Genomic DNA, 23,200 nt, shown 5'->3' on the forward strand with positions numbered 1-23,200 from the left:
GGGGGAGGAGAAGGGGGAGGGGAAGAGAGGGGGAGCGAGCAGAGGGGGCAGAAGAAAGAAGAAAGGGAAGAGGAGAGAGACCCAACTCAGGGCTGCATGACTTGTGCTTTGAGTTAATAGACTAGAGGGCATCCGTTGGGGAAGGGAGAGCCCAGAAGCAGGGCGGGGGCAGCGGGGAGGGAGGGCCGAGAGCGGGGTCCGGGCCCTGAATCCAGCCCGTTTGTCCTTTGGGAGGCCAGGCTGGGGCTGAAGGTCCTCCTTCTGGTCCTTGGGGAGGGAGGGAGGCTGGCGGCTCCGCCCAGGCCCCCTGGGGGGGGCTGCCCCTCTCCCTCCCCCTCCGGGCCGCTCCGGGGCTGCAGCAGTGAGAAGGGAAGCGGGCAGCGCGGCAGTCTCTGGCGGGGCGGGGCTGGGGGCGGGGCGTGGGCGGGGCTTGGCCCGGCCGCCACGTGGCTCAGTCCGGCCTCAGTTACAGTCATAGACGAAGTCGTAGTTGCTGGGCTCTTTGGGGATGGGGGGCGGCGCGTCGGGGATCTGGATGTTCTCCAGGTCGAGCAGCCGCAGCTTGATCTCCATGCTGAGCAGCGTGTCCAGGTCGTTGCGCGTGAGCTCGCTCAGCATGTCCTTGCCCAGCAGGGCGTTGAGCCCGTCCGTCCAGATGCAGTACTGCGGGGAGGGGGAGGGGGAGAGAGAGGCTTCGTCAGGGCCGGCTCGGGGCACATGGGGAAACTGAGGCAGGGCGGGGGGGGGCGGTGGCCGGGCCTCGCTCTGAGCTGCCTCAGGGCACGTTTTAAGGGAGAAGCCGCTGCTCCCGGCGGCCAAACTGGAGGAGGACTAGAGGCCACTCCAAGGGGTTTGGAAGGCGGGAAGCACAGCTTAATTTGGGAAATTCGGGCAGAAGCTCTAAATGGAGAGCCCAGAGCCGAGCGCCTTCCTTCCGGCCGGCTGAGGCTGGGGGAGGAGGAGGCAGGGCCGGGGCGGGGCCCACCTTCTTCTGGGCATGGAGCTCGCTGGCGCGCATAAAGGGAAGTTTGGCCCGAGTCTGGCCCGACCCCAGGAGGGGTTCCGAGGGCACACGGCGGCTCGGGGTCCAAAGCCGGCCTGCATTCTGCAGCCCCACCAGGCTAACCACCCGGCACACAAGCCAGGCCAAGCCTCCGACGACTAGAGGGGGAAGCCAGCCTCAGATTGTGCCTAGCTGGGTGGTCCTGGGACAGTCACTTGGCCCGCTGGCCTCAGTTTCCTCCTCTGTAAACTGGGGATAACAACAGGTCCTCGTTTCCAGGGTCAGGGTGGGGATCAGAGACACAACACAGAAGGGCCGCCCCTGGCCTGGGGGAGGGCTCAGCGCTCGGCACTGCCTTCCCAGGAGGACGTGTGTGGGGGGGCTGCCCCCTCCCCCCTTCCCCTCCCCCCCCAGGTCCCCCCTTACCTCGTGCTTATCGGGAGCGATGAAGTTCAGCTGGCAGTTGGAGTCATACAAGATGGAGAAGGCGAGCTCCAGGACCTCCTGGAAGGAGAGGCGGGGAGGGCTGGGCAGGGGGCACCGGGAACATGCTGCCAGGGACCCCCAGCCCTTTGGGGACCCCAAGGACAGAGAGACGCTGTAGGGATGACACTGGAGGGGGGGAGGCCCTCCACGACCCCGCGAAAAGAGGGAAACTGAGACCTGCTCCAGGTGGCACAGCGAGCAAGGAGGAGGGCCTGGACTGCGCGCCGGCTGGTGTCTCCCTGCCTGTCTCTCTGTCTGTCCCTCTCTCTGTGTGTCTCTCTCTAGCTGTCTCTCTCTGTCTCTCCCTCTGTGTCTCTCTCTAGCAGTCCAATGGCCTGAGCAGCCATGTGGAATGAGAGAGGACAGAGGGCCAGCCCTGGGGTCAGGAAGTCCTGGGTTCAAATCCTGTCCCCGTCATACGATGGCCGGGTGACCCTGGATAAGTCCTGGAATGGTTCTGTCACAGACACGCGTCCAGGCTCCGGACACCCTGCCTTTGCCCCGGCCCACACGGCAACTCCCGCCTCCTGACATCCAGCCTCAACTGGCCTTTTCCCACTGAGCTTGGGGTCCACTAAAGCGACTCCTCTGGGCTCGCCCCCTCCATGTACCACCTGGCCTGCCTTCCGGGAGGGAGGGGGGCGGCGACCCACAGGCCTGGCACCACGCCCAGCTGGAAGCGGGGGGGGGGGCGGCAGTAACCGTGCCAGCCTGCCAGAGCTGGGGTGGCGCAGGGCGGAGAGGAGCTCCTGCTGCCAGCCTGGCCCGGCCGCTCGCCCCGACACGCCGTTCTAATCGGCCTCTGGGAGGCCCCCGAGGACGTGGCCGAAGCCTCGTGCGGAGCCCAGTGCGTGCCAGCGGCCACCCGGGCCTAAAGGGTGTGGAGTGGGCCAAAGCCCGGCGGCGGGCCCTGGCACATGGGCAGAGCGGGCAGCTCCTTCCACGCCTCGCCGGGCTCTGCGGGGGAGGCGGGCGGCGTACCTTGTTCTGCTTCAGGGCGCCCTTCTCCTTCATGTGCGGGCAGTCCTTCCCCGTCACCACCGCTTTGATGTCGGCCACGGGCACTGCAAGGCACAAAGACAGCCGGTCAGAGCCGCCCTCCCGGCGTCCGGGCCGGACCCACCCCCGGGGCCCCTGCCAGGCGCCCCTCGTCACAGAGAAGGACATGGGGGGCACACAGAGCCTCTCCTCCTCCTCCTCTCTGCATCTCCCCAAAGCCTGGCGGGCTTCCTGCCACCGGCGAGGGCTCTCAAAGGGGCAGAGCCATCCCCAGGGCATCCCACTGGGACAGACAGGAGGTCCTGGGTTCTAATCATGCGTCTCAGGTGTGTGACCCCAAGCGAGTCACGGAAGCCCCTGGCTAGGCGGGCGGCCCGACGTGGATCTTGTCTGTTTGGAGCGTCCCAGAGCCAGGGCTGAAGGGCCAGCTCAGACCCCCAACTCCTGGCCCAGTGCTGGGGCTGGCGGGCGGCTGAGGCCGGCTGGAGGACCTCCGAGAAACCCTCCGTGCGAGCCGAGCCAGAGGCCAAAGGCGAGGAGGACGGATCAGGGTCACAGGTGTGGGGGTGGAGGGGAGCTCAGAGGCCAAGCCGTGAACCCCTCACTTTAGGGAGGAGGGGCAGGCAGGGAGCAAGCAGAAGAGCCAGAACTTGGAACTCGGGACCTCGGAGCCCAGTCGCTGCCCCTCACCCACGACCTGTCATCTCTCCTCCCCCAGCACCCTCCGGGTCTCCGCTCAGGCGACTCCCCTTCTGCAGCACCCCCTCCCCAAGGCCAAGGCCCCGCGCCCACTTTGGGGGCGACTTCTCTGTGCGTCCCGGCTCACAGGGGCAGCGCCTCGAGGACAGCCACGGCCCGCCCGGCTCTGGCCTCTTACGTTTATCCTGCAGGGAGTCGTGGGGCACCTCCCCCTGCGGGCTCTCCTCCAGGTCTCCGTAGTGCAGCACTTTGTGATTGGGCGACAGCCGGCAGTACCAGAATTTGTCTGTGGGGAAAACACCGGGAGACGCGTGAGTGATTCCCGGGACCCCGAAGAGCCCCGGGCGGGGGCTGAGGTCCGGCCTCTGCTCTGCTGCCCTCCCAACGTGGCCCTGGAGCAGCCCCTCCTGCGAGAAGATGGAGAGAGAAACGGCGAGGCGGGCCGCGGGGGCTGCTGTGGGGCGTCTTTCTCTTAGACTGTCGGCTCGGGGAGGGCAGGGAGTGGGTCTGGCTCAGCTTCACCAGGCGGGGATCCATCCAGAGAAGGAATCCCCAAGGCCGCTCCCAACTGGGCATCCTGGCCCGGGGCAGACCCCCACCTGCACTCCGCTCAGACCCTCTCTTGACCTGCACCCTTGTTCCTCTGGGAAGGCTCCATCCTTCCTGGGACCCGTCTACACCCGCCCGGGCCCTTCCTCTCCGTTTCTTGCATTTAGATGTTCAGCAGGAATAGCATAGAGCAGCGGCTCCCAAACTTCCTCGGCCTGCCGCCCCCTTTCCAGGAAAAATACCCCCCCGGGGCCCCCGGGAATTAGTGTTTTACAACAGGAAGATCAGTGCACCTGCGGACGGCTGCAGCACCCGGCGGGGGGCGGGCGCCCACTTTGGGAATCGCTGTCCTAGAGTCACCCGTTTAGAGCTGGAGGGGTCCTCGGGGCTCCCCTCCTCCGACCCCCTCCCTTTAGAAACGAAGGCACGAGAGGCCACGGGATGAGGCGACGGCCAAGCACGGCCGGGTGAGAAGAGGGAGAGGCGGCTCTGCACTCGGACCCTCGGCCGCCAGGTTCAGCTGTGTCCGGGGAGAGCTCTGGGGCCCGACCCAGGGAAGCGCGAGGGAGGCCGGGATTCCAGGCACATCCAGTCCCTCTCACAGAGGGCAGAACTGACGGAGAGACGTCTGTTGAGTCGGGAGATCCCGGACAAACGCCTCAATGAAAAGCCAACCCTTAAGCGCTAACGATGTGCCAAGAGATGAGGCTGGACAGGAAGGCCTGAGCTGGCCTGAGCCGGCCCTCGTCCCCTGGGAACTTCCACTGGGGAAGGCGGGAGGCCACGAGGCCTGAGTTGGGAGGCTCTGGGAATCCTGGGATCTAATCACCGACCTGAGGCCGTGCCTGGAGCGAGGGGCGGACCGCTGGGTTCTGGTCCTGCTCCACCGGGGTCTGGGTCTGATACTCTCACTTGGAGGGGAACGAAATCTCCCCAGTTAAAGGTTCTTTTCAAAGCAGACGAGAATTCACTGGAAAGTGTTTTAAACAGATCCAAAAAACTGAAAGAGATTCTTGCAAGCCCACCACGAAGGACCAAGCCGTGCGTGTCGTCCCTTGGGCGGCTGCAGAGGGGGCTCAGCCCTTGTCCTGCCCCCCCCCAAACACTCGGAATATGTCCTAAAGGATGCTGAGCTCGAGGGGAAAAAGGGGGAGGCTGAAGGTAAGAACGTGGGGGCCGGGAGAGAGGCGGAGGGTGACGAGCCGCTCACGGCCGCCGTTTCCGGGAGAACATTCGAGAGGGGAAAGGCACGATTATTCCCGGAGCTGCTCCTGTGCCTCTCGGTCAGGCTCCGTTTTCCATGAGGACAGGCCACGGCCTCCCAAGTCAGACAGAACTCCAGGGGACGGGGGCCAGGAAGGAGGGCTTTGATGGTCACGGCAGCCCATTCCGTGGCCTCCCCCTTGGTGGCAGGATGCCTGATCTCAAGTCAAAGGGCCGAGTTCCAATGCCGGCTCTGCTGCTCACCCCCTGAGTGACCAGAGTCGAGGCCCACGTTCACCTCCGAGGCCCTACAGGGCCTCGTCCGCAGTGTTTGGGTTGAGTCGGACCCTGTTGGTGAGAAGACCCTGAAGGCCCTCCTAGCTCCAGGCTCAGCCTCCTGACTCCAAACCCAGGCCTTATCCTTCGTGGCCATCTTGAAAACAAGGGGCCTGGCCTGGGTGATTCCCCGGCCCCCAGCGGGCCCTCTAGTGGCAGCTCTAGGATTCTGGGAGGTCACTTGGCTGTGGGCCTGGGCCTCTGTTCCCTCACCTGTAATAAGAAGGGCCAGACTAGCTGGCCTCGAAGGGGCCTTCCACTGGTGCCCAGAACTGGGATCCGGGGACTCCATGGGAAAGAAGGATCCTTCATGCCCGCTCAATGGCTTGTGAGAGGGAGGCCGTCGGGGAAGGCCTTGCTTGCTCTCCGTGTGCGCCCAGGGGACCCTTCAGGGGAGGAGGACAGTGGGTGGAAATTGCAGAGCCTGACCCGGCTGTTTGCCCCAGAGGGATTTAGGAAGGCAAAGCTGGGGGAAGGCTCAGAGGCTGCTGCATCCAAGCCCTTCGTTTTCCAGGTAAGGCCCTCGAGGCAGAGGGTGGCACGTCTGAGGCCACACGGAGGGACGGGAAGTGGCCGGTTTTACCCCCTGGTCCTTCTGGTTCCACTAGTCCTGTGACCTGGGACCATCGTCTCAACTTCCCAAGACCTCATTTCCTTATCTGAGAAATGGGTATACAAATACTTGTAGGGCTGTGGTGGGGAAAGGATGCTGTGCGCCTGCCATCAGTGCTCTGGAAATGTGAATGATCATCATGCCACGGCTTCAGGAGAAACAGAGAAGAGGAGTGAAAGCCAAGCTGGTGATTCAGAATTTCCCTTCCAGAGGCCTCCCCCCAGCTCGGCTCAAACTGCAGCCTTCTAAAAATGGGTTTGATTCATGAGATGGAGCAGAGCTGCCCTGAGTCTTGGGAGCCGAACGGCTGCCCGAGCTGGCCAGGCCACTGAGGAGGCCAAGGAGCCAAGGCCCAGGCCTGCTCCCCAGCCAGACTTGCTTTCTTGCTGACCTCAAGGGGCTTCCCCAGGAAGGACGCTTGGCCCCACCCTCTCAAGACTGGGGGGAGCAGAGAAAAGATTCCGATGGTAGCGAGCCCGAAGGCGGCTGAATTCAACCAGCTGAGCCTGCAGCAATCCGCTGTGCGCCCTGGGCCAGGGATCTCCAAGAGAATAACGGGTAGCCCGGGCGGGCGGCTGTGGGTCTCGGGTAGTGCCAACCTCAGCCTCCCCAGCAAGAGGGCCCTCGTGTGCAGATGGGTAGGTGTGTGGAGCTCTCCAAGTCGGGGGCCGTGCCTGCCCCCGGCCCCTTCGGGTGAAACCGTGAGCACGACGAAATCTCTTCACGAGTCGTTCTTAGAATGCCAGAGCAGGAAAAGCATCTGGCAGTGTTTGGGGCAGCTTCGAGGTCACGTTGGCGTCCAACACCCTTAAGCGCTAAGTCAATGGAGTCAAAAGCCAGCCAGCCACCCCCCGGGCTTCCCCTCTCTCCACTGCCCCGCCCTCTAGCTGCCCACCATCTCCCCCTCCACACGTCTAGCCGTGCCTCCATGTCCCCACGGAGCCGTCCAGCGCCTAGCCGGCTCTCCTGTCCTCAAACAGCACCAGCAGAGGCTTCCCGCGTGCCCAGGAGCACTCGGGGCGGGCAGCGAGGGCTCCGAGGACAGCCGCAGCTCAGGCGGAGCAACGTGGCAGCTAACGCCCGTTCCTCGGAAGCCAGCCACGGGATGGCCCGACTCCAGGGAGGGGAGACAGACGGCCTTTTTGTCTCTCAGTTCGGGGAAGGGAGGAGCAAAGAGCCGTCTGCCACCTCTGGCCAGCCATTCGTGCTCATCAGTTCTTCCGTCCGACCTCACAGGCCTCTATTTCCAGTATAATTATCCTCATTTCACAGAGGAGGAAACAAAGGCTCAGAGTGGGGGACTCCTTTGCCTAGTCTACAAAGCTGCTAAGTCGGGGCAGGCATTGAAGCCAGAACGCTCCTGACGAAGGCGCCTCCCCCTCTACCATGGAAATGCGATCAATGATCTGGACAAGTATCGACCCAGAGAGTCTATGAAGCCCCCTTGAGCCCCGCTAGGTAGGATTCTGGGAACAGGAGCTATTGCAGGGCGACTCCCAAGCCTTCCGACCCCTAAGCTAGGACTTCTGGAATGGAAATGCACCAGGAAGCCCAATGCCCAACGAGCTCCCTCGTGCACCTTTATCCTGTGGCCTGGCTTCACTTTACGGAACCTCCAGAACCCCCTCAATGGCCACCACCATAAACCAACCACTCGGCCTTTTTCAGAAAGTCCTGGGGTCCCCTGCGGCCTCCCCGCTCTCCCCGGCCCTCAGCTTCCGGCCTCATCTCATTTGGCTTGGCCTGGACGCCGCATGCTCAGTGGTTTCCATGATGCTTTTGCGAACGTCCTGCAGAAATTTTGGTTCTCTCGAGGTTCTGAGATTGTCTGGTTCACAGCCATTGGACGCTGCCAGCACGGCGTGCAGAAGAGAAGAATTCAGTCAGGAAAGCACTTGGACTTTCCCAAACCGGGGCTACTGATTGCCTCCTCCTCCTCCTCCTCCTCTTCCCACCAGACCCGCTTCCTCTCGGGCTGGCTCACCCGTCCCCGTACCACAGCCTCCTTGGGTCGGCAGCAGGCCGTACAGGGAATTCATCTGTTAACATTCCGCACAGGACTCCGCCCAGGTCGCAGGAGGACTCATGAGTGAGGAGGTCTCCAGTTTGGGCTTCCTTTGGGGCCACCACTCAGTGGATGGACGGAGCGTGGAGCTTGGAGCAAGATGCCGTGAGCTTCGGCCAGACCTTCCGTTCTTCGCATCCCTCGGACAGTCCCCGTGGAACGAAGGAGACACGACCTTCAGGGGGAAAGAAGCCGTCTGTGGCTGCTGCTTCCTCGCGCCGCTGTTTACCAAGGATCCACTCGACTGGAGCCGATTCTTCTCATGAGAAGTTTAGCGATAGCCTTCGCTGGCTCAGTAGGGCTGATGCCATTTGGCTCCCCTTTTTGGTGGCTAAAAGTGTGGGCCGTGACTCTCCCCTTCTTCGGGAGGGAGGAGGCCTCCCTTTTGGGGGTGCCCTCCAGGGAATTGCGCCACTTCCAGCCCGGCTTTTTTCTGGGTGTCTGCTCAGGTCCTGCCACTCTTTCTGATTTCATCTCCGCAAGTACACCGTCTCCTCCTCACCGAGCGATCAGTCACGTGCTAGGCGTGGGCTCTAGCATTTCTCACGAGGAGGGACCACGGAGAAGCTGCCGGCAGCCGGTCAGGTCCTTTCTGTATCGGGCAGTTCTCTTCTCAGTTTCCTCTATAGCCGTTCCTGAGATGATGGGCCTTACTGGTGGCTTCTCCACCCAAGACCTCTTCAGTGGATTTTTGCTGTGTCACGAGGTGATGCTGTTTGTCATCCTCCACCTCCTTCATAAGGCCACACCCGCTAAGTGGAGCCTGATTCATCTCTGGGCGTGATCCCAGCTCCTGTCTGTGACCTACGGTCAAGCCTTCTGGGCTTGCATTGGGCCGACGGGTTACTGTCAGGCACTGCCCCGACGGAGGGCCATCATTTGGGTCCTTTTCCAGTACGAAGGCCCACAGCCGACTCTCTCCTTGGAGGAGGGATCTCTGGTGTGTAGGCTGTGGGCTTCGCAGTTTCCCTCCCCTCTGGTCTCTGGCACTTCGGATGCCGAGCCTTCCTTCCCAGCAGTTTGTGCCATTCTCCATAGGATCCACTTCTGGAGCTAATGGAATGTTAGAGGCCGCCCGAGGAGGGAGCCTCTTGCCAAATCCCTCCCAGACTTCCTCACCTTCTCTGTCCTCTGTGACAGATGCTAACTCTTAGCTCCAATCATTGTCAGCCTAAGCTCAGGATGCCATGAAAATTGGGTTTCTTGTTGCCTCTGGCAGTGCAGAGAAATGAACCCTCAGTTTGTGTCTTTCGGAGGAGAACCTGGAGCATCCTTCTGTCTGCCTGCGTCTCCCTTAAGTCTTTGGGTGTCCTTTGGAGCAGTTTGGTCTCCTGGTCACAGCACAAAGATCAGCCATTCAGACGACTACCGTTGAGTCAGTGCCTATCAATAGCCTGAAAACAGCCTCATTGTGGGGACCTTCTGCCTCCCTTTTGCCAGTGAGTCAGTCTTCCTTTTTGAAGCACAGAGAGGAGCACGGGACTGCAGTCCCACCTGGATTTTGTCCATAAGTCATCCTCCTCTCCTCCAGCCTGTTGCCCCTAGTGAGGCTAGTGGACAGCGTTATAAAAAAATAGAAGAAGGTATCTCTACTGCTCTCACCACAAGGCTAGTATTTATACCCTCTGGCCAACTGCCTTTCCTCTTGGCCTCACGGCATCTGGGAACATTCCGCTGTCTCCAACTGTCTTCACCTGTCAATCAAGGTGAGACTCTCAACTCCCAGAGTTTGAATATGACAACAGACAGCAGGTATGAGAGCAAAGTGGCGTAGATGCTTGATGGCTGGATTTGGAGTCTTGAGGATCTGGGTTCAAATCCTGCCTCAGACACATATTAGCTGTGTGTCTCTGGACAAGTCACTTAACCTTGTGCCTCAGTTTCTTCATTTGTAAAATGATGGGAGTGGACAGAATGGCTCCTAAGTTTCCTCCTAGCTCTGAATCTATGAAGCCACGATCTCTCTTATAGGGCAGAACTAGGCTCAGATTCAAAGACTTCATGGGTTGAGAGGCCTCATCAGAGTGTGTGCTCTTCTGAGAGAGCCTCCAGGAATCCTGGGTCACCCCCACACTCCCAAGGAACTTCAGAGCCAGGCTTTTACTGGGCTTGTTTTTATGTCAAGGGGAGATATTATTTTCTTGGACTGGAACCAGCAGCTCTTACCTTGAGTAGGATAACCAGAAGAGAAATTCCTGCCACAAGACCCTGGCTTTAAAACTAGAAGGGCCTTGAGGGGCCATAGCACCCAAGCTCCTTGCTTGGCAGAGGAGCAAACTGAGGTTTCTTCAGGGGAAGATGACTGGCCCAAGGTCACACAGGTCAGAATGACATCCGAATCCAGGTTCTCTGGTTCCAGATTCACTTCTGTCACCCCTTCATTATCGACAGACTTAAGTAAAACACCAGCTGGCTAAATCTGACCTCATGGGCAAAGGAAACCAAATAAACCCACAGCTGGCACAACCTCGCATCTGAGACAGTGGGGCTTATTCTCAGGATTTCAAGTACTTGCATGGAGCCACTGACCCCAGGCTGCTGGTTCACCATTGGAAAGAGACTGGACTTTCAGTAGACACAACATGAAACCAGGGGCCTGACCCTGGCTCTGCTGCTGCCCTCTCGGGTCCATGGACCTTCCCATCAGGCCTAGGCTGAGATCTTCCCAGGGTTTGCCTCCCCGGTTAGAATGGGAGCTCCCTGAGGGCAAGCCTGCCTGCCTTTTCTCCTTGTTGTCTTGGCGCTGAGCCAAGGGCTTGGCAGGCAGCAGGAAGTGCCTAATAACTGCTTCTTCATTCATCTTCCCTGTACCAACTCCAGGGCCTGGCACATAATCAACATTGATTGGACTGGATGGTCTTCAATGGGAGTCATGCCCCCGCCCTCCGGTCGGATGACACCCAGCCAGCCACAGGCCCCTGTTTGGCCGTGTTGTCCCCGGATTCAGGCTCGGGCAGGACGAGAGCCTGGAGAAGACTTTTCACATATGTAGTAAAAATAGTAAAACCTCTAGCCTGCCTCTAGCCTGCCTCTAGCTCTGCCTGTACCACAACAACAGCTGGAATTATACAGCCCTGTAACTCCTCTGATCCCCACAACAACCAAAGGAAGTAGCTGCTACTATTATCTGCCTTTTACAGAGGAGGAAAGTGAGGCAGGATTTGAACTCGGATCTTCCTGACTCCCTGTGGCACCTGGCTGCCCAGATCACTGCTTTCTCCACTAGAATAGCTGGAGAGCCTTCACTGAAGGGCTTTGGATGCTTCTCCCTGGCGGGGAGCTGGCCCCGGGCCCACGGTGGCTTCCCCTGCCGGGGACGTCCCTGTAGAAGAGGCTCCTCCCAAGTTTTTGGGCCTTCGGATGTGTCTGGCAGCGTGCTGTGAGGCTGCCCCCAGAGGAGCAGTGGGGGCCTGGAGGCCGCCCGGCATCTGATAAGCCGTAAAGCTGAGGCAGAGAGGGTGGAGACTAGCCTTCGTGGAGGGGAATTCAGGAGGCCTGAAGCAAGGAGCTGAGGCCGGGTGTTAGCTGGAGGAGGAGGGGGCGGCTCCGCCATCAAGCATTCACTTTGGCTCTCCTGGGGTGGGATGTGCAAAGGATGCGAGAGATGGAGTAAGTAGCCTGGGTTCAAGTCCTAACTAGCATTCTGGATCCCAGAGAGAAAGTAGGAAGGCATCTTCAGGGGCGATGATTCCGATGCCGTCCCTTTGCAGGGGGGGAATCTGATTTGTCCAGGTTCACACAGGCAAAACCCATCCAAGACAAGATTTGAACCCAGGACTCTCTCCCACTGGACTGCTACTATGGCCTGGCCTGAGCAAACATGACTTTCTCCAGAGCCTGGGTTCCTTCTCTGTAAGGCGGCCGGCATGTATTCAGGGGCTTCTGAGTTTCCTTCTGACTTTCGATTTATGTAAAGGTCTGTCTCTTGAGAAGGAGTTTGCTTTGATTTATGAACTTCCTGGTTGTATGAATAAGCAAATAAACAAAAGAGGACAGAAGCTGCTGGGCTTAGGAGCCCTCGGTATGAGGGAGCCAAAGGGAAAACTGTCTGTGCTCAAGAAGGGCCTGGTGCTAGAGCCGGGAGGTCCTGGGTTCCAATCTGGCCTCAGACACTTCCCAGCTGGGTGACCCTGGGCGAGTCACTTGGCCCCCATGGCCCACCCTGACCGCTCTTCTGCCTTGGAGCCAGTACCCAGGATTGACTCCAAGACAGAAGGTGAGGGTTTAAAAGAAAAAAGAGCCGCCTGGTGGCTTTGGCACTGGGGCTGATGCCGCGGGGAGTGGAGTAACCATTTCCCTCCAGGCTCACGGGGTCCTGAGAGGCAGCGATGGATGGAAGGCTGTGCTGGGAGCCAGGGAGACCCGGGACGGAGTTCTCCCTCTGACACATCCCGGCTGTGTGGCCTTGGGCAAGTCTCTAGGTGACCCTCTAAGACTTGTGAAGAGATGATGGCCTCTGGGAAGGATGCATCTTACTGAGGAAGCCCCCCGACCCAACAAGGAGGTCCCAGGTCCAGGCCATAGCATTAGCCCAGAAAGTCAGGGTGGAGGGCCTCAGAGACAACCCAGGAGGAAACGGAGCTCAGATGATCAGATCCTAGACAAGAGCCTGGCGCGGGCTCCAGGGGGCATTTAGGAAGCTTTTAAAGGTGAGGAAGGTGAAGCCAGAGGGCACGAAGTGACTTGGGTCCTGGCGCCAGAGAAGGCCGCCAGACCCCCTACCCCGAGGCTGCAGTCTTTCCCCAAGTTCAACCAACCAAGCAGGTCAAGCCTTAGGTGAAAGGCACCATGGGAGAGGCTTGTAGCTCCCACCTACTTTATATGGCGACTTCCAGGGGTCTTAACCTGGGGCCCGGGGGCTTGTTTTTTTTTTTTTTTTAACCCTCAGCTTCTGTGTATTGGCTTCTTGGTGGAAGAGTGGTAAGGGTGGGCCATGGGGGTCAAGTGACTTGCCCAGGGTCACCCAGCTGGGAAGTGTCTTAAGGCTGGATTTGAACCCAGGACCTCCCGTCTCTAGGCCTGACTCTTAATCCACTGAGCTACCCAGCTGCCCTGGGGCTTGGTTTCTAGCAGTATTTTGATAGCTCATTCCCCACTGAGTTGGTTTCTCTCGCACTCCGGGGCATTTTATTCTGTCTTTAAAAAATATGATTCTGAGAAGGAAGGGGTCTGCGGGCGCCTCCACACGCAGAAAGTGAAGAGCCCCACACTGGGAGGCTGTTCTGGGAATTCAAGCTGCCACCTCGGCCCCGAGCTCCTTGGGAGGTCCAGAGACCCCCACGAGGCTGCTGGGCAGAGCCTCAGACGAGGGCCCCGCGTCAGCCTGGACGTCCTCCCCAAGCCCCCGAGATGGAGCTGCCTGGAGCAGCCGGTTCATGCCTCCCCCGGGAGCGCCGTGAGGCTGCTTCACTGCAGGTGCTTTCCTGGGCCTCGCCATCCGGTTAGAGCAGAAGAAATCCCAGGATTCCAGGAAGCTGAGCGTCGGTGCCCCACCCAAGGGGGCCGAGACCTGTCCTGAGCGGCCCAGACCGGAGCCGAGAGTCTGGTCTCGTGGCCGCTGGCCGTCCCCGCTTTTCAGCCGCCGGTGGCCGGCCTCCACCAACCGCCCGCACCGCAGCTCCCAGACAGATGGCCGAGGGCTCCCCGGGCCCAAGTGACGCCGAATAGGTTTTCCTGCACCTCCAGCACATTCCCAAGACGACTGATCACCCAGAAAAGGCTTCACATTCCCCTTCCGAGGCAGCTGGAAGGCTGGGCTTTCCCAGAAAGCCTCCCTGGCTGTCCCCGTGGCTGCTCCATGAGGGCCCCAAGGACAGAGCTCACAGGGGAAAGGCTGGCCTCTGGGCACCTGGCCCGGAGAACATGGGCGGCAGGACAAGCTGCAGACATTCCCCGGGTGCCCCTCGAGGCACCCGCGTGTGACCGTCAGGGAGGGCTCCGTCTCTGGCCCAGCTCGCCGCAGGGGACTTCATCCACAGCACAGTGCTAAGAAGGAAGCACTGGGTGGGAGCCTGGCAACGAAAGCCAAGCTTGGCACAGGAACAGCTGCCGGAGGGTGGTGGTACCAGCTCTAGAGAAATTAGCCTGTCAAGGAAATGCGAGTCCCACGTGGGAGGTGATCTCCATCTTAAGGCCGCCAGTACCAGGGAAGCTGCCTTCTCCAGAGCAGTCATGAGGACTACACCGGGATAAAAGTGGTGCATCTACTGCCTTGGAGCTGGAAGGGGCCCCAGAGGCATCTAACTGAGCCCCTTCCTCCCACAGAAAAAAGAAGTAAAGTGACCTGCCCAAGGTCACACAGAGAGGCAAGGCCAGAGATGGGATTTGAACCCCGGTCCTCTGCCTTTTGTGCTACTTCCTCCCTCACAGATCTCAAGGGGGGCCCAAGCCCGATCTATCTTCCACACGACTTCCCTCCCAATCCCTGAGCCCAGCTCTCATACCTACCCTCTGAGGCACCTCTTCTAGGCTGAACATCCCCTGTTCCCTTCAAAGATATTCTCATGGCCTGGCCTAGTGTCCCCAAATCATCTGGACCCATGCCAGCTTGTCAATGGCAGGGCAGAGGTCAGCAGGACATCCACTGCCTCCTCCAGCTCGCCCTCCATCTTGATCCTTCTACTTGCCCAGTGTTACAGCTCTGCCGTTTAAGATTTCACAAACCTTTGTGGTCATTGTGTCGCTGATGATTGAAAGGAGCTTGTGTTCCTTTGGACCCACAAGATCTTTTCCACATGAACCATTTTTTGGCCAAGATTCCTCTATTTTGTATTCACGAAATTGATTTCTTGGACCCATATCCAAGGCTTTACATTTACTGATCTCACTCTGATGCTCCACCTTATTAGACTTGGCCCAAGGTTCTGCTCCCTGAGCCCATTTTGGATCCCAAGTCTTCATTCCAAAATGCTGGCTTCCCCTTCGGATCTCTTCTAATCCGAGAAGCCCACGGTCTAAGCTTTTATCCATCCATCAACACATTCACATAAATGGGCTGATAACAGATCCTCGGGCATTCCGCTGAGACTGCACACCCAGTGTGCACCCTTCCATTGATCGTTGGGCTTCTGGCTCATCTGTTCAGTCTGTTCTCAGTCCCCGCCTCTCAGCCTGGTCCCCAGGATATGAGAGACTTTATTAATACCTTCAGAGGCCACTGACCCTGCCATAAAAGGTCCTGGAGGCAAGACCTCACCAGTGGCAGAAGGAAGCTGCCCACCCTTGCCTGTAGCCATGACTGGTGTGGAGTGGGAAGCATGCTTCTGTTGGACTTCTCCTTAGCGAGCCCCCTGCCCCCGGGGTACCTTGTCTCCTTCGGCTGTTGAGTTTCCTGAAGCAGGTGCCCTCCACGAGGCGATTCAGACGCTGTTGTTTGATGAGCTCTAAGATTTCAGGCTGGATCTTCTCCTTCAGTTCTCTGTTAAAAGCCAACAGAAAACACAAAACAAATGTAGCCTGTGAGGGTCACTAAGGCCCCCCCTTCCCAAAAGCCCTCCCCTGCCAGGCAGCTAGCTTCTAGGTCTTTTACGTGTCAGAATCCTTTCGAAGGCACGGTGCAGAAGCCCCCACCAGTGTTTCACCACTTCATCTGCCACAGGACCCATAGAACGCGGAAAAAGCTCCCGGAACAGTTTAATTAGACAGTAATAGGAAGTAATGATAGATATTCTGCCCCCTTCCCAAGCTCCCAAATCCAAACCAAGTCGAGCTGGACTTGTAATTCTGGCAACCGATTCTGATCAGCTGCTTAAGACAAAACCTACAAACGTCGTCCCTCGCTGGGTACCACACTGGGCTGGCAGGATCGTGACGTTGGCAAACTGCAGACCCCAATGAAGCTCACCTACAACTTCTGTTCATTTTTCCTTTCCCAAAGTTCCTTGGAAAACAGTCACTCTGGCCCCTCCCCTACTCCAGTGATACCCCCACACCCTCCCCTTCCCCAATGGGGCTCCAAAAGAGCTTAAAATTGCCCTAAGACTTTTGGGACACCGATGTCATTCTTTGAAGCCATTTCCTCATCTGGGTGTGCCAACACGCAAGAGCCAATTCCATGTTTTTTCAACATCATGCTTTGCTCTAGAGCAGCGCTTCCCAAACTTTTTTGGCCTTTCCAGAAAAAATATGACTCAGCGCCCCCTGGAAATTATGAAACTATTTATTGAACTCAGAATAGAATGGAATACAATAAAAGTGGGGCCGTCACTGCCCCTGGATCGCCGCAGCACCCACCAGGGGGCGGTGGCGCCCACTTTGGGAATCGCTGCTCTAGGAGATAAAATATGGGAGTCTGTGCACTAATTGGGAGGAAAAGGTGGAGGTCTCTTCATTACCACTCTAGATGGAAGTAGTGCTTACGGGTACTTGGTAAAGTATTTCACAGTGATCTCATCCGATGCCCAGAGTTGTTGCCTGGCAGGTAGAGGCTAGTAATGGACCCTATTTCACTGACGAGGAAACTCGGGCGGACAGAAGTGAAGTGACTGCCCAGGCTGGACAAGTCATGTAGCCCGAGGTCAGAGTCTTCCTGCCGCCAGCCCTGGCCCTCGACACACTCGCTGTTCTTGGGAATACTAGATCCACTCAGAAACAAGGTTCTTTTTGGTTTGGCAACATTCTCTGCCTCAGTTTGGTCTGCTCTAAACTGGGGACATCAGTGCCTCTGGAGAGCCCAGACGACAGGACGTTGTGGGAATGAAGAGGTGCAGTCACTGTGCCAACCCACTTTGGGCTAAGAGAATGTAATGCCCCGAAGGACTCCAGCTCTCATCACCTGGGTCCCCCTCCGCCAGTGCAGATAGCAGCCCCTCTGTCTCTTCCTGAATCTTCCAGATGAGCTAACAAACAAGAACAACTCGTGGGGACCAGCACCTGCTCACACTGCCCAGCCAGTGGCCCTCCCTCTTGTTCCTGACAGGCCACAAGAAAAAGATCAGATGAAGAATGCAATTCCCTCTTCTCCAAACAGAATCAGATTCCATTTTGGCGCCCGAATGTGCCAGAATCAGACGGTCCAGGGGTCATCAGTCGTCTCTTCAGAACAGCCAGGAATTCAGACGGTGCCATCAGTCAGACTGGCTCTGGGCACAGAGCATCTTCTTTTTATTTGCCTCCTGAAAGCCTGGCACAATGCCTGGCACACAGTAGGTGCTCAGGAGGCCCTTCTGGAAGGGGAGAAGGACCAAGCCAGAATCTCCTCCGTGCCCTCAGTGACCTCCACTTAAGGCTCGGTCTCTTCATCCTGGGGGCGGTTCCTGGTGGCCACCCTGTCATGGGGGGCTCCCTCAGTGTCGAGGGGGAGAAGAGCAAGTGCAGAGGAAGCCTGGAGCCCACAGCTGGGGGCCGTCTCTGCATGCCTCCTCGGAGTGCTGCTGTTGCTTCCCCACCACCGGAGGGGACCCATTCATAGAGGACATCCTTGAGCTGCCCCATTGGAACGGGAGCTCCTCGAGGGCCGGGGATGCTGCAGCCCTTTGCTCTGTCTCTGGCCCTTAGCACGGAGCCTGGACGCAGTAAGTGCTGTAAGTCCTTCTGGCTGACAGCAGTCGAGACGCGCCTTCTCGCCACCTGCCTGTGCTGGGGCCCATCCAGGCCTGGGCCGACGTTTCTGTAGAGAGCACGATGCTCATCGGAGCGCGTGTTCCGGGAGTCCATTAGTGCCCGCCTTGGGCGTCGGCGGCCTCCAGCTCCTGTCATGCGATGGGCTGATGCCGCCCCCCCCCCCTCCATGGAGTGGGATATGGAAATGCAGCTGTCATCCCCTGGCTGGCTCCCTTGATGATGTGAAGGCCCCTCGGGGCTCCATCTCAGCCTCCTCGCTCGTGGAAGCTATTTATTATCTGCTTTCATGTTGGGGAGAATGGACTCGGCAAATTGGATGCTTCCACCAGCCCTGACTCCAGCTGAGAAGGGGCTGGGGAGGGCAGCCCCCTCAGGCTCAGCAGTAGATCACAGGACCCGCTTAGAAAGCCCTGCAGGGCCGGGGGACAAAAGTCTCCCTTCCCAGCGCCGGACTCACTGAACGAGCTTTTCCTGGGCATCTCCGCTGCTGCGCTTCTCCCTCTCCGTCTCGGACGAAAAGATGGCCTTGGCTGGGCCTGATGAGACGGCACGAGCCGGGGCGACCCCCTCCCAGGAGCCTCGTTTTAGTGAAGCGTCCGATGTCTGCACGGATAGAAGCCTGCACGGGCTGCTGTTTGCTTCTGTTTTTCAGAGTTGGAGACTCTTGAGACACCGTCTAGTCCAAACTCTTTATTTGACAGCTGAAGGAGGTCCGTTCCAGTGATTTGGCTGGGAACACGCAAACGGATCTACGGCTTGAAAGATGGAAGCCGTCAAGAGGCCGTCTTGTCCATCTCCCCATTTTACAGATGACGCCCCCAAGGCCTGAGGCACGGATCCAAGCCCAGCAGACTGACTTCGGACCCAACACAGAACCGTGCTCACCAATGTGGCGTTCCCGGGTCCGATTCTCTCCACTTCTCTTCTCCGTGAGACGCCGTCACTGAATTATCTTTTACATCCAGGTTGTCCGCGAGGATTTGTCTTCTTGGAAGGAAGACGGCTCGCTGAGCAGACCGCCCCAACGGGGCTCACTCAAGGGGACACCGGAAGGCCATCTGGTGATAATGGGAATGGGCACGAGGGCCCGCTCTGAAGTGAACCGGCCCGAAGATCAGAGGAGCGCAGGCAAACGCAGGCCCGACCAGGTACAGAGCTGGGCTCACTCTCCATCTGAGCCTGCACTGAGCCACGTTCCAGGAAGAGTCCTGCTGTGGGTCTGGATAAGTCGGAGCTCATGGAGTCGGCATCGCCACGTGAGGGACAGCTTTGCTCCGCTCTGGGGCTGAAGACTGAACCCTCTTCTGTGGCTGCTGCTCACGTGGCTGGGCCAAAGAGGGCTGGATAAGGAAGCCAATTCTCTCCTCCCTCACGGAAAAACAACTATGCCTGTGCCCTGCTGACGTTTGGTCATCAGCGGGTACAGAGTCGTGATCGGGCTTTGGGTATCGCAGAGAGATGGAGACTCGTCTAGAAGGCAGGGCCGGCCTGCTCTGAATCCTGTTCTAAAATTCCGAAAATCTGAAGTCTGTTCTGACTTGGCTGCCTCACTTGGGTTATGCAGTCTTTTCTCTGCCACCCAAACAAGACAGGAAGTGCTGTTTTCATCAGTCCTGCTTCTTCTTTCCATTAACTGGGTTGGATACCCTTCCCAAAGCAGAGAGAATTAATGGCACTGCCATGAGAAAAATAACCAAAGATGAGAAAGAGAGCAAAAGCCCCCATTTTCTCCTCCCAAGTGGTATCTGTTCACTCTTTGATCATTAAATAAAAAAGGCCAATTTTCTCTACAGTGGACAGCTCCCAGCACTTGGCACTGTGCCTAGCACACAGGAGGTGCTTAATAAATGCTTATTAACTGAATGGCTGACTTTGAGGAGAAGTAACTGTTGGTGAGAGATTTTGCAGGAGAGGACAGGATTCATTCTGGGGGCACCACTCTGGTGGTCCTTGTTTTACTAATAACAAGGCAATTTTTTGTCCCCTCAACCTAAAACTCAAACCCATCTCCCACTCAGTCTTTCTGCTCTTCCTTCCTTCCTTCCTTCCTTCCTTCCTTCCTTCCTTCCTTCCTTCCTTCCTTCCTTCCTTCCTTCGTCCNAGGCCAGTGTCCAGCTCCACCATCCCTAGATGATGCTTCTTGAGTGAAAAAATGACTGAATGAGGAGCTCTTTTCTCTTGCCCTTTGTTCTTGGTTCATTTCTCCTTGTCATAAGGCTTCCCTTTAGGGCTTCTGTGCCTCAAGGACTTTCATGGAGAGTCTGGTCTGAGGAATGGATGGGGCTACGGAACCCCTCCTGGCGCCTGAGCTAGAGGAGGTGACTGGAGTCCCGAGGGAGAGCCCTTCTGACAGCAGGGGATGCTGAGCAAGAGGAGCAGTGCTGGCCCAGGGCTCATGGCATGGCCCAGGGCTCACCGCATGGCCCGGGGCAAAGTCTCGGCTGTCAGGAGGTCACTGAAAATTGCTTGTTCCAACTCAGACAGGATCCTTTAATCTTGTTTTTTGGTTTTAGCACCAGCTAAAGGGCAATGAGCACAGCAACAACAGACCTACTCTGTGCCAGCCACTGCGGTAAAGGCTCGATAAATATTTCCTTTGGTGTTTATAACAGCCTTAGGAGGTGGCTTCTATTACCCCCATTTTACAGTGGAGGCACCCGAGACAGGCAGAGGTACAGTGACTTGCCCAGGATCCTTCATCTGAGGTGGGATTTGAACTTGGGTCTTCCAGATCCAGACTCTGCACTGTAGCTGCTGCACTACATAGGATGATACAATCCTCTTGCATTCACAGGTCAATACAGACTGTTGAGAAGATCACTGACTCTGAAGCCAGGACCTGAGTTCAAATCCCACTCTTCTATTCCTTCTTGTGTGAGTTTGAGCAATTCAGCCCCTGTGCCTCAGTCTCCTCATCTGTAGGCTGACAGGGGTTGGGCAGGAGGGTCTTGGCTCTAATTCACTGCCCCTCTGATTATTCCACGCAGGCAGCAGAGGTAGACCGTGTTACTAAGGATCAGAGAGGCCTCGGGGCCTCCGTCCTCTGTCCAGTGAAGCAGAAGGGCCCAGGCCGGCCCCCCACGCTCCCTGCCGGCTCTCCCTCTGGGCTCCTGGGGTCCGCCATGGTGCAGTTTGGGGTGACTGGCAGCCACTGTCCGGCCCCGAGGAAGGCAAAGAGGGCTTTGTCCCATCCGTGGGCCGGACGCGGCTTGCCCCGGAGGCTGGGCAGCCCTTGCCCTTTGGAGCTGAGGGACGGCAGGCTTGCCCTGGTCCTGCCTGGGGGGAGCCGAGCCCCAGGGAACACGAGCCCCGGCTCCTGGGACACAGTGGAGCAGAGGAGATGCCCAGGATGGGCCCTGGCGTGGGGCCGGAGGCTGCCTCCGGCTGAGGGCAGCCTCTGCTGGGAGAGGAGCCTCGGTCAGCTCCTGAGCAGTCGCCTCACTCCCGTCCTGCCAGGCCTTTGCTTGTCGAGGTGAGCCTCCCATGGGAGCCCGCCTGGGACGCCGCTCCTTCCCGGGTGCCCAGGGCCTTGGACCCGAGGACAGAAGCCGCTGCTCCAACTGGACTCGGCTGCTTCTGGATGTGTGGTGAAAGGGAGTCCCTCCGAGAGGCCGAGAAGGCGGTGGGGAGACGAGGCAGGGGCCCCCCTTCTGAATGGAGCTGCTCGGCAAGAGCCGTGTCCTCCGGGGGCCTCTGTGTGCGCCTCCGGGATGGGGCACCCCAAGCCCATTTCACAGAGGACTCTGAAGAGGTCCAGGGCGCCGTTTCAAAGCGGAACACCCAGGAGAGGGATTGGGGGAGGCTGCGCCAGCGGCCGCCCCTCTCCGTAGCGGAGGCCCCCCATGCAGGGGAGGGCCGAGCGGTCAGGACTGGCCTGATGAAGCAGAGCCGCCCATGAGGAGCCTGGGGGAAGGGGAAGGCGCTGGTCCCGGGTCACCCCGCCAGGAAGGCCTCCCAGGCCTGCTGCACCCCAGGCCAGGCTGGCCACGATGCTGGTGGAGCTCCCCGGCCCCCGGGAGTGTGCAGGGGGCAGCCCTGGGTGGGGGGTGGGGAGTGGGGGGGGAGGAACAACTTACAAGATCGGCCGAGACTGGAAATCCTCCTGGTTCATCCTCTCCGATTGGCGGATTTTCAGGATTTCCGTGTAGCTCAGGTTCTGCAGTTTGCTCTTGAACTGGTCCAGGGAGCTAGGCTTGGTCGTGAGAGCCCTCATAATCTGCTCCTTCACCACCTGCATGACCTGGGGGGCAGAGGAGGCCGATTATTGGGGGGCCCACGAAGCCCCGAGAGGCCACACGGCCAGAGGGCAAGACTGAGGCAGGGAAAGATGGGGGCTCAAAAGAAGGGAACCGTGGAGGAGGGGACGGACAGACGGGGTCAGGGAAGCAGCGGACGCCAGCTCGGACAGACGGCAGGACCAAGCAGAGGACGGGGGGGGGGCGCCCCAAAGACTCGGACGTGAATGACGGACTGAACCACAAAAAGAACAGCCGTGTCTGGGGGGACGAGCCTTGGAGAGCCCCCCAGCAGCCACCAGCTGCCACGACTAACAGTTTGGGGTGACGTGGTGGAGGGTCATGGAGGGCCCCCCTGGGGCCGAGAGCCAGGATGCTGGGGTGACCGGCCTCTTTGGGCCCCCCTGAGGACGAGGAGGCTGGGATAGAGGATGGGGAGGCTCTGAGGGCGCCGTGAAGACCTCCCACACACCAGACCTCATCGGCCTTGCCCGGGCCGCTGGTCAAAAGGCGACGGGCTGCAAGCGTGTCTCCACCGGCACGAAGGGCCCCTGAAGGAGGCCTCCCTGGGACGTGGCCTCCACCTGCCACAGACCCGGAGCACCCGGGGAGGCCTCTGGGGCCGCCTTCCATCGCCCCGAAGGGCAGAGGATTCCCCAGCAAGTGCGAGGCAGGGAAGCCGAGCGCGTGACGAGGAAGCTCCAGAGCCGGCGGAGAGCCTCCGGCTTAGAGAAGGGCTGCTGGTCAGGGAGGCCGTCGCCCACCTCGGCCCTGCCGGCCTGCCCAGGGCGCCATCTCGGCGGGGCCGCTTCCTGCGAGCTCCAGGAATACTGGCTGATATCCGCGTGGCCAAAGGAAGGTTATTCTGTGACTGGGGAGCCCGGAGGGGAGCAGCAGGGAAGGAGCCGGCGGTCCCCGGCGGAGAGGAGGGCCTGGGCCTGGCAGCGGTCCTGGCCAGCCTCTGAGGCCAGAGCAAAGGAAGAGAGGATGGCCGGGGCCAGGCTGGGGGATCCATCAGAGGCGGAGGCGGAGGGGACAGGCACTTCTGGGAGGGGAATTACTCGGGGTTTCTGCGTGAATTCCACTCAGGACAACCTTCGATGCCTCGCAGGGGCATGTGTGGCCGCCCCCAGAAGGGCCCACCCAGCGACGAGGGCCTCTCGCTCACCTCGTGCCCAGGGATGGACCTGGCTGACTCGTCTGGACGTTCGATGCCAGGCTTTCGGGCACCACCACCAACTCCCAGAAGGGCTGAGCTCCCTGGTGGGGGGGGGGGAGGGCATCCCTAGCGGCACCATTCTGGGCCCCGAGGGCTCGAGAGGCGGCTCCGATGGGAGGACGCCAAGCCCAGCTGGCTTCTCAGGTGCTGAGTGCAAGTGCGGGGGATGCCAGTGTGGATTTGGGCAGGGCAGGGGGAGGGCAGCCACCCCCGTGACTCAGGGGGCCTCAGC

The 23,200-nt window shown here is 59.2% G+C and overlaps 1 protein-coding gene across 1 annotated transcript in view; it reads right to left on the reverse strand.

Annotated features, from left to right (window-relative positions):
- Positions 1-8: 8 nt before the first annotated feature.
- Positions 9-23,200, reverse strand: part of ELMO1 (engulfment and cell motility 1) — a 227,036-nt gene continuing 203,844 nt past the window's right edge. The window contains exons 14-19 of the mRNA XM_044676775.1: positions 21,591-21,754; positions 15,258-15,370; positions 3,366-3,473; positions 2,471-2,553; positions 1,430-1,507; positions 9-663 (exon numbers count right to left, since the gene is read on the reverse strand). Coding sequence (XP_044532710.1) covers positions 463-663; positions 1,430-1,507; positions 2,471-2,553; positions 3,366-3,473; positions 15,258-15,370; positions 21,591-21,754 — 747 coding nt within the window. The 3' untranslated portion in view covers positions 9-462. The remainder of the gene's footprint in view (positions 664-1,429; positions 1,508-2,470; positions 2,554-3,365; positions 3,474-15,257; positions 15,371-21,590; positions 21,755-23,200) is intronic.

This window comes from Gracilinanus agilis, chromosome 1 (assembly GCF_016433145.1).
Source record: "Gracilinanus agilis isolate LMUSP501 chromosome 1, AgileGrace, whole genome shotgun sequence".
NCBI classification, from domain to species: Eukaryota; Metazoa; Chordata; class Mammalia; order Didelphimorphia; family Didelphidae; genus Gracilinanus; species Gracilinanus agilis.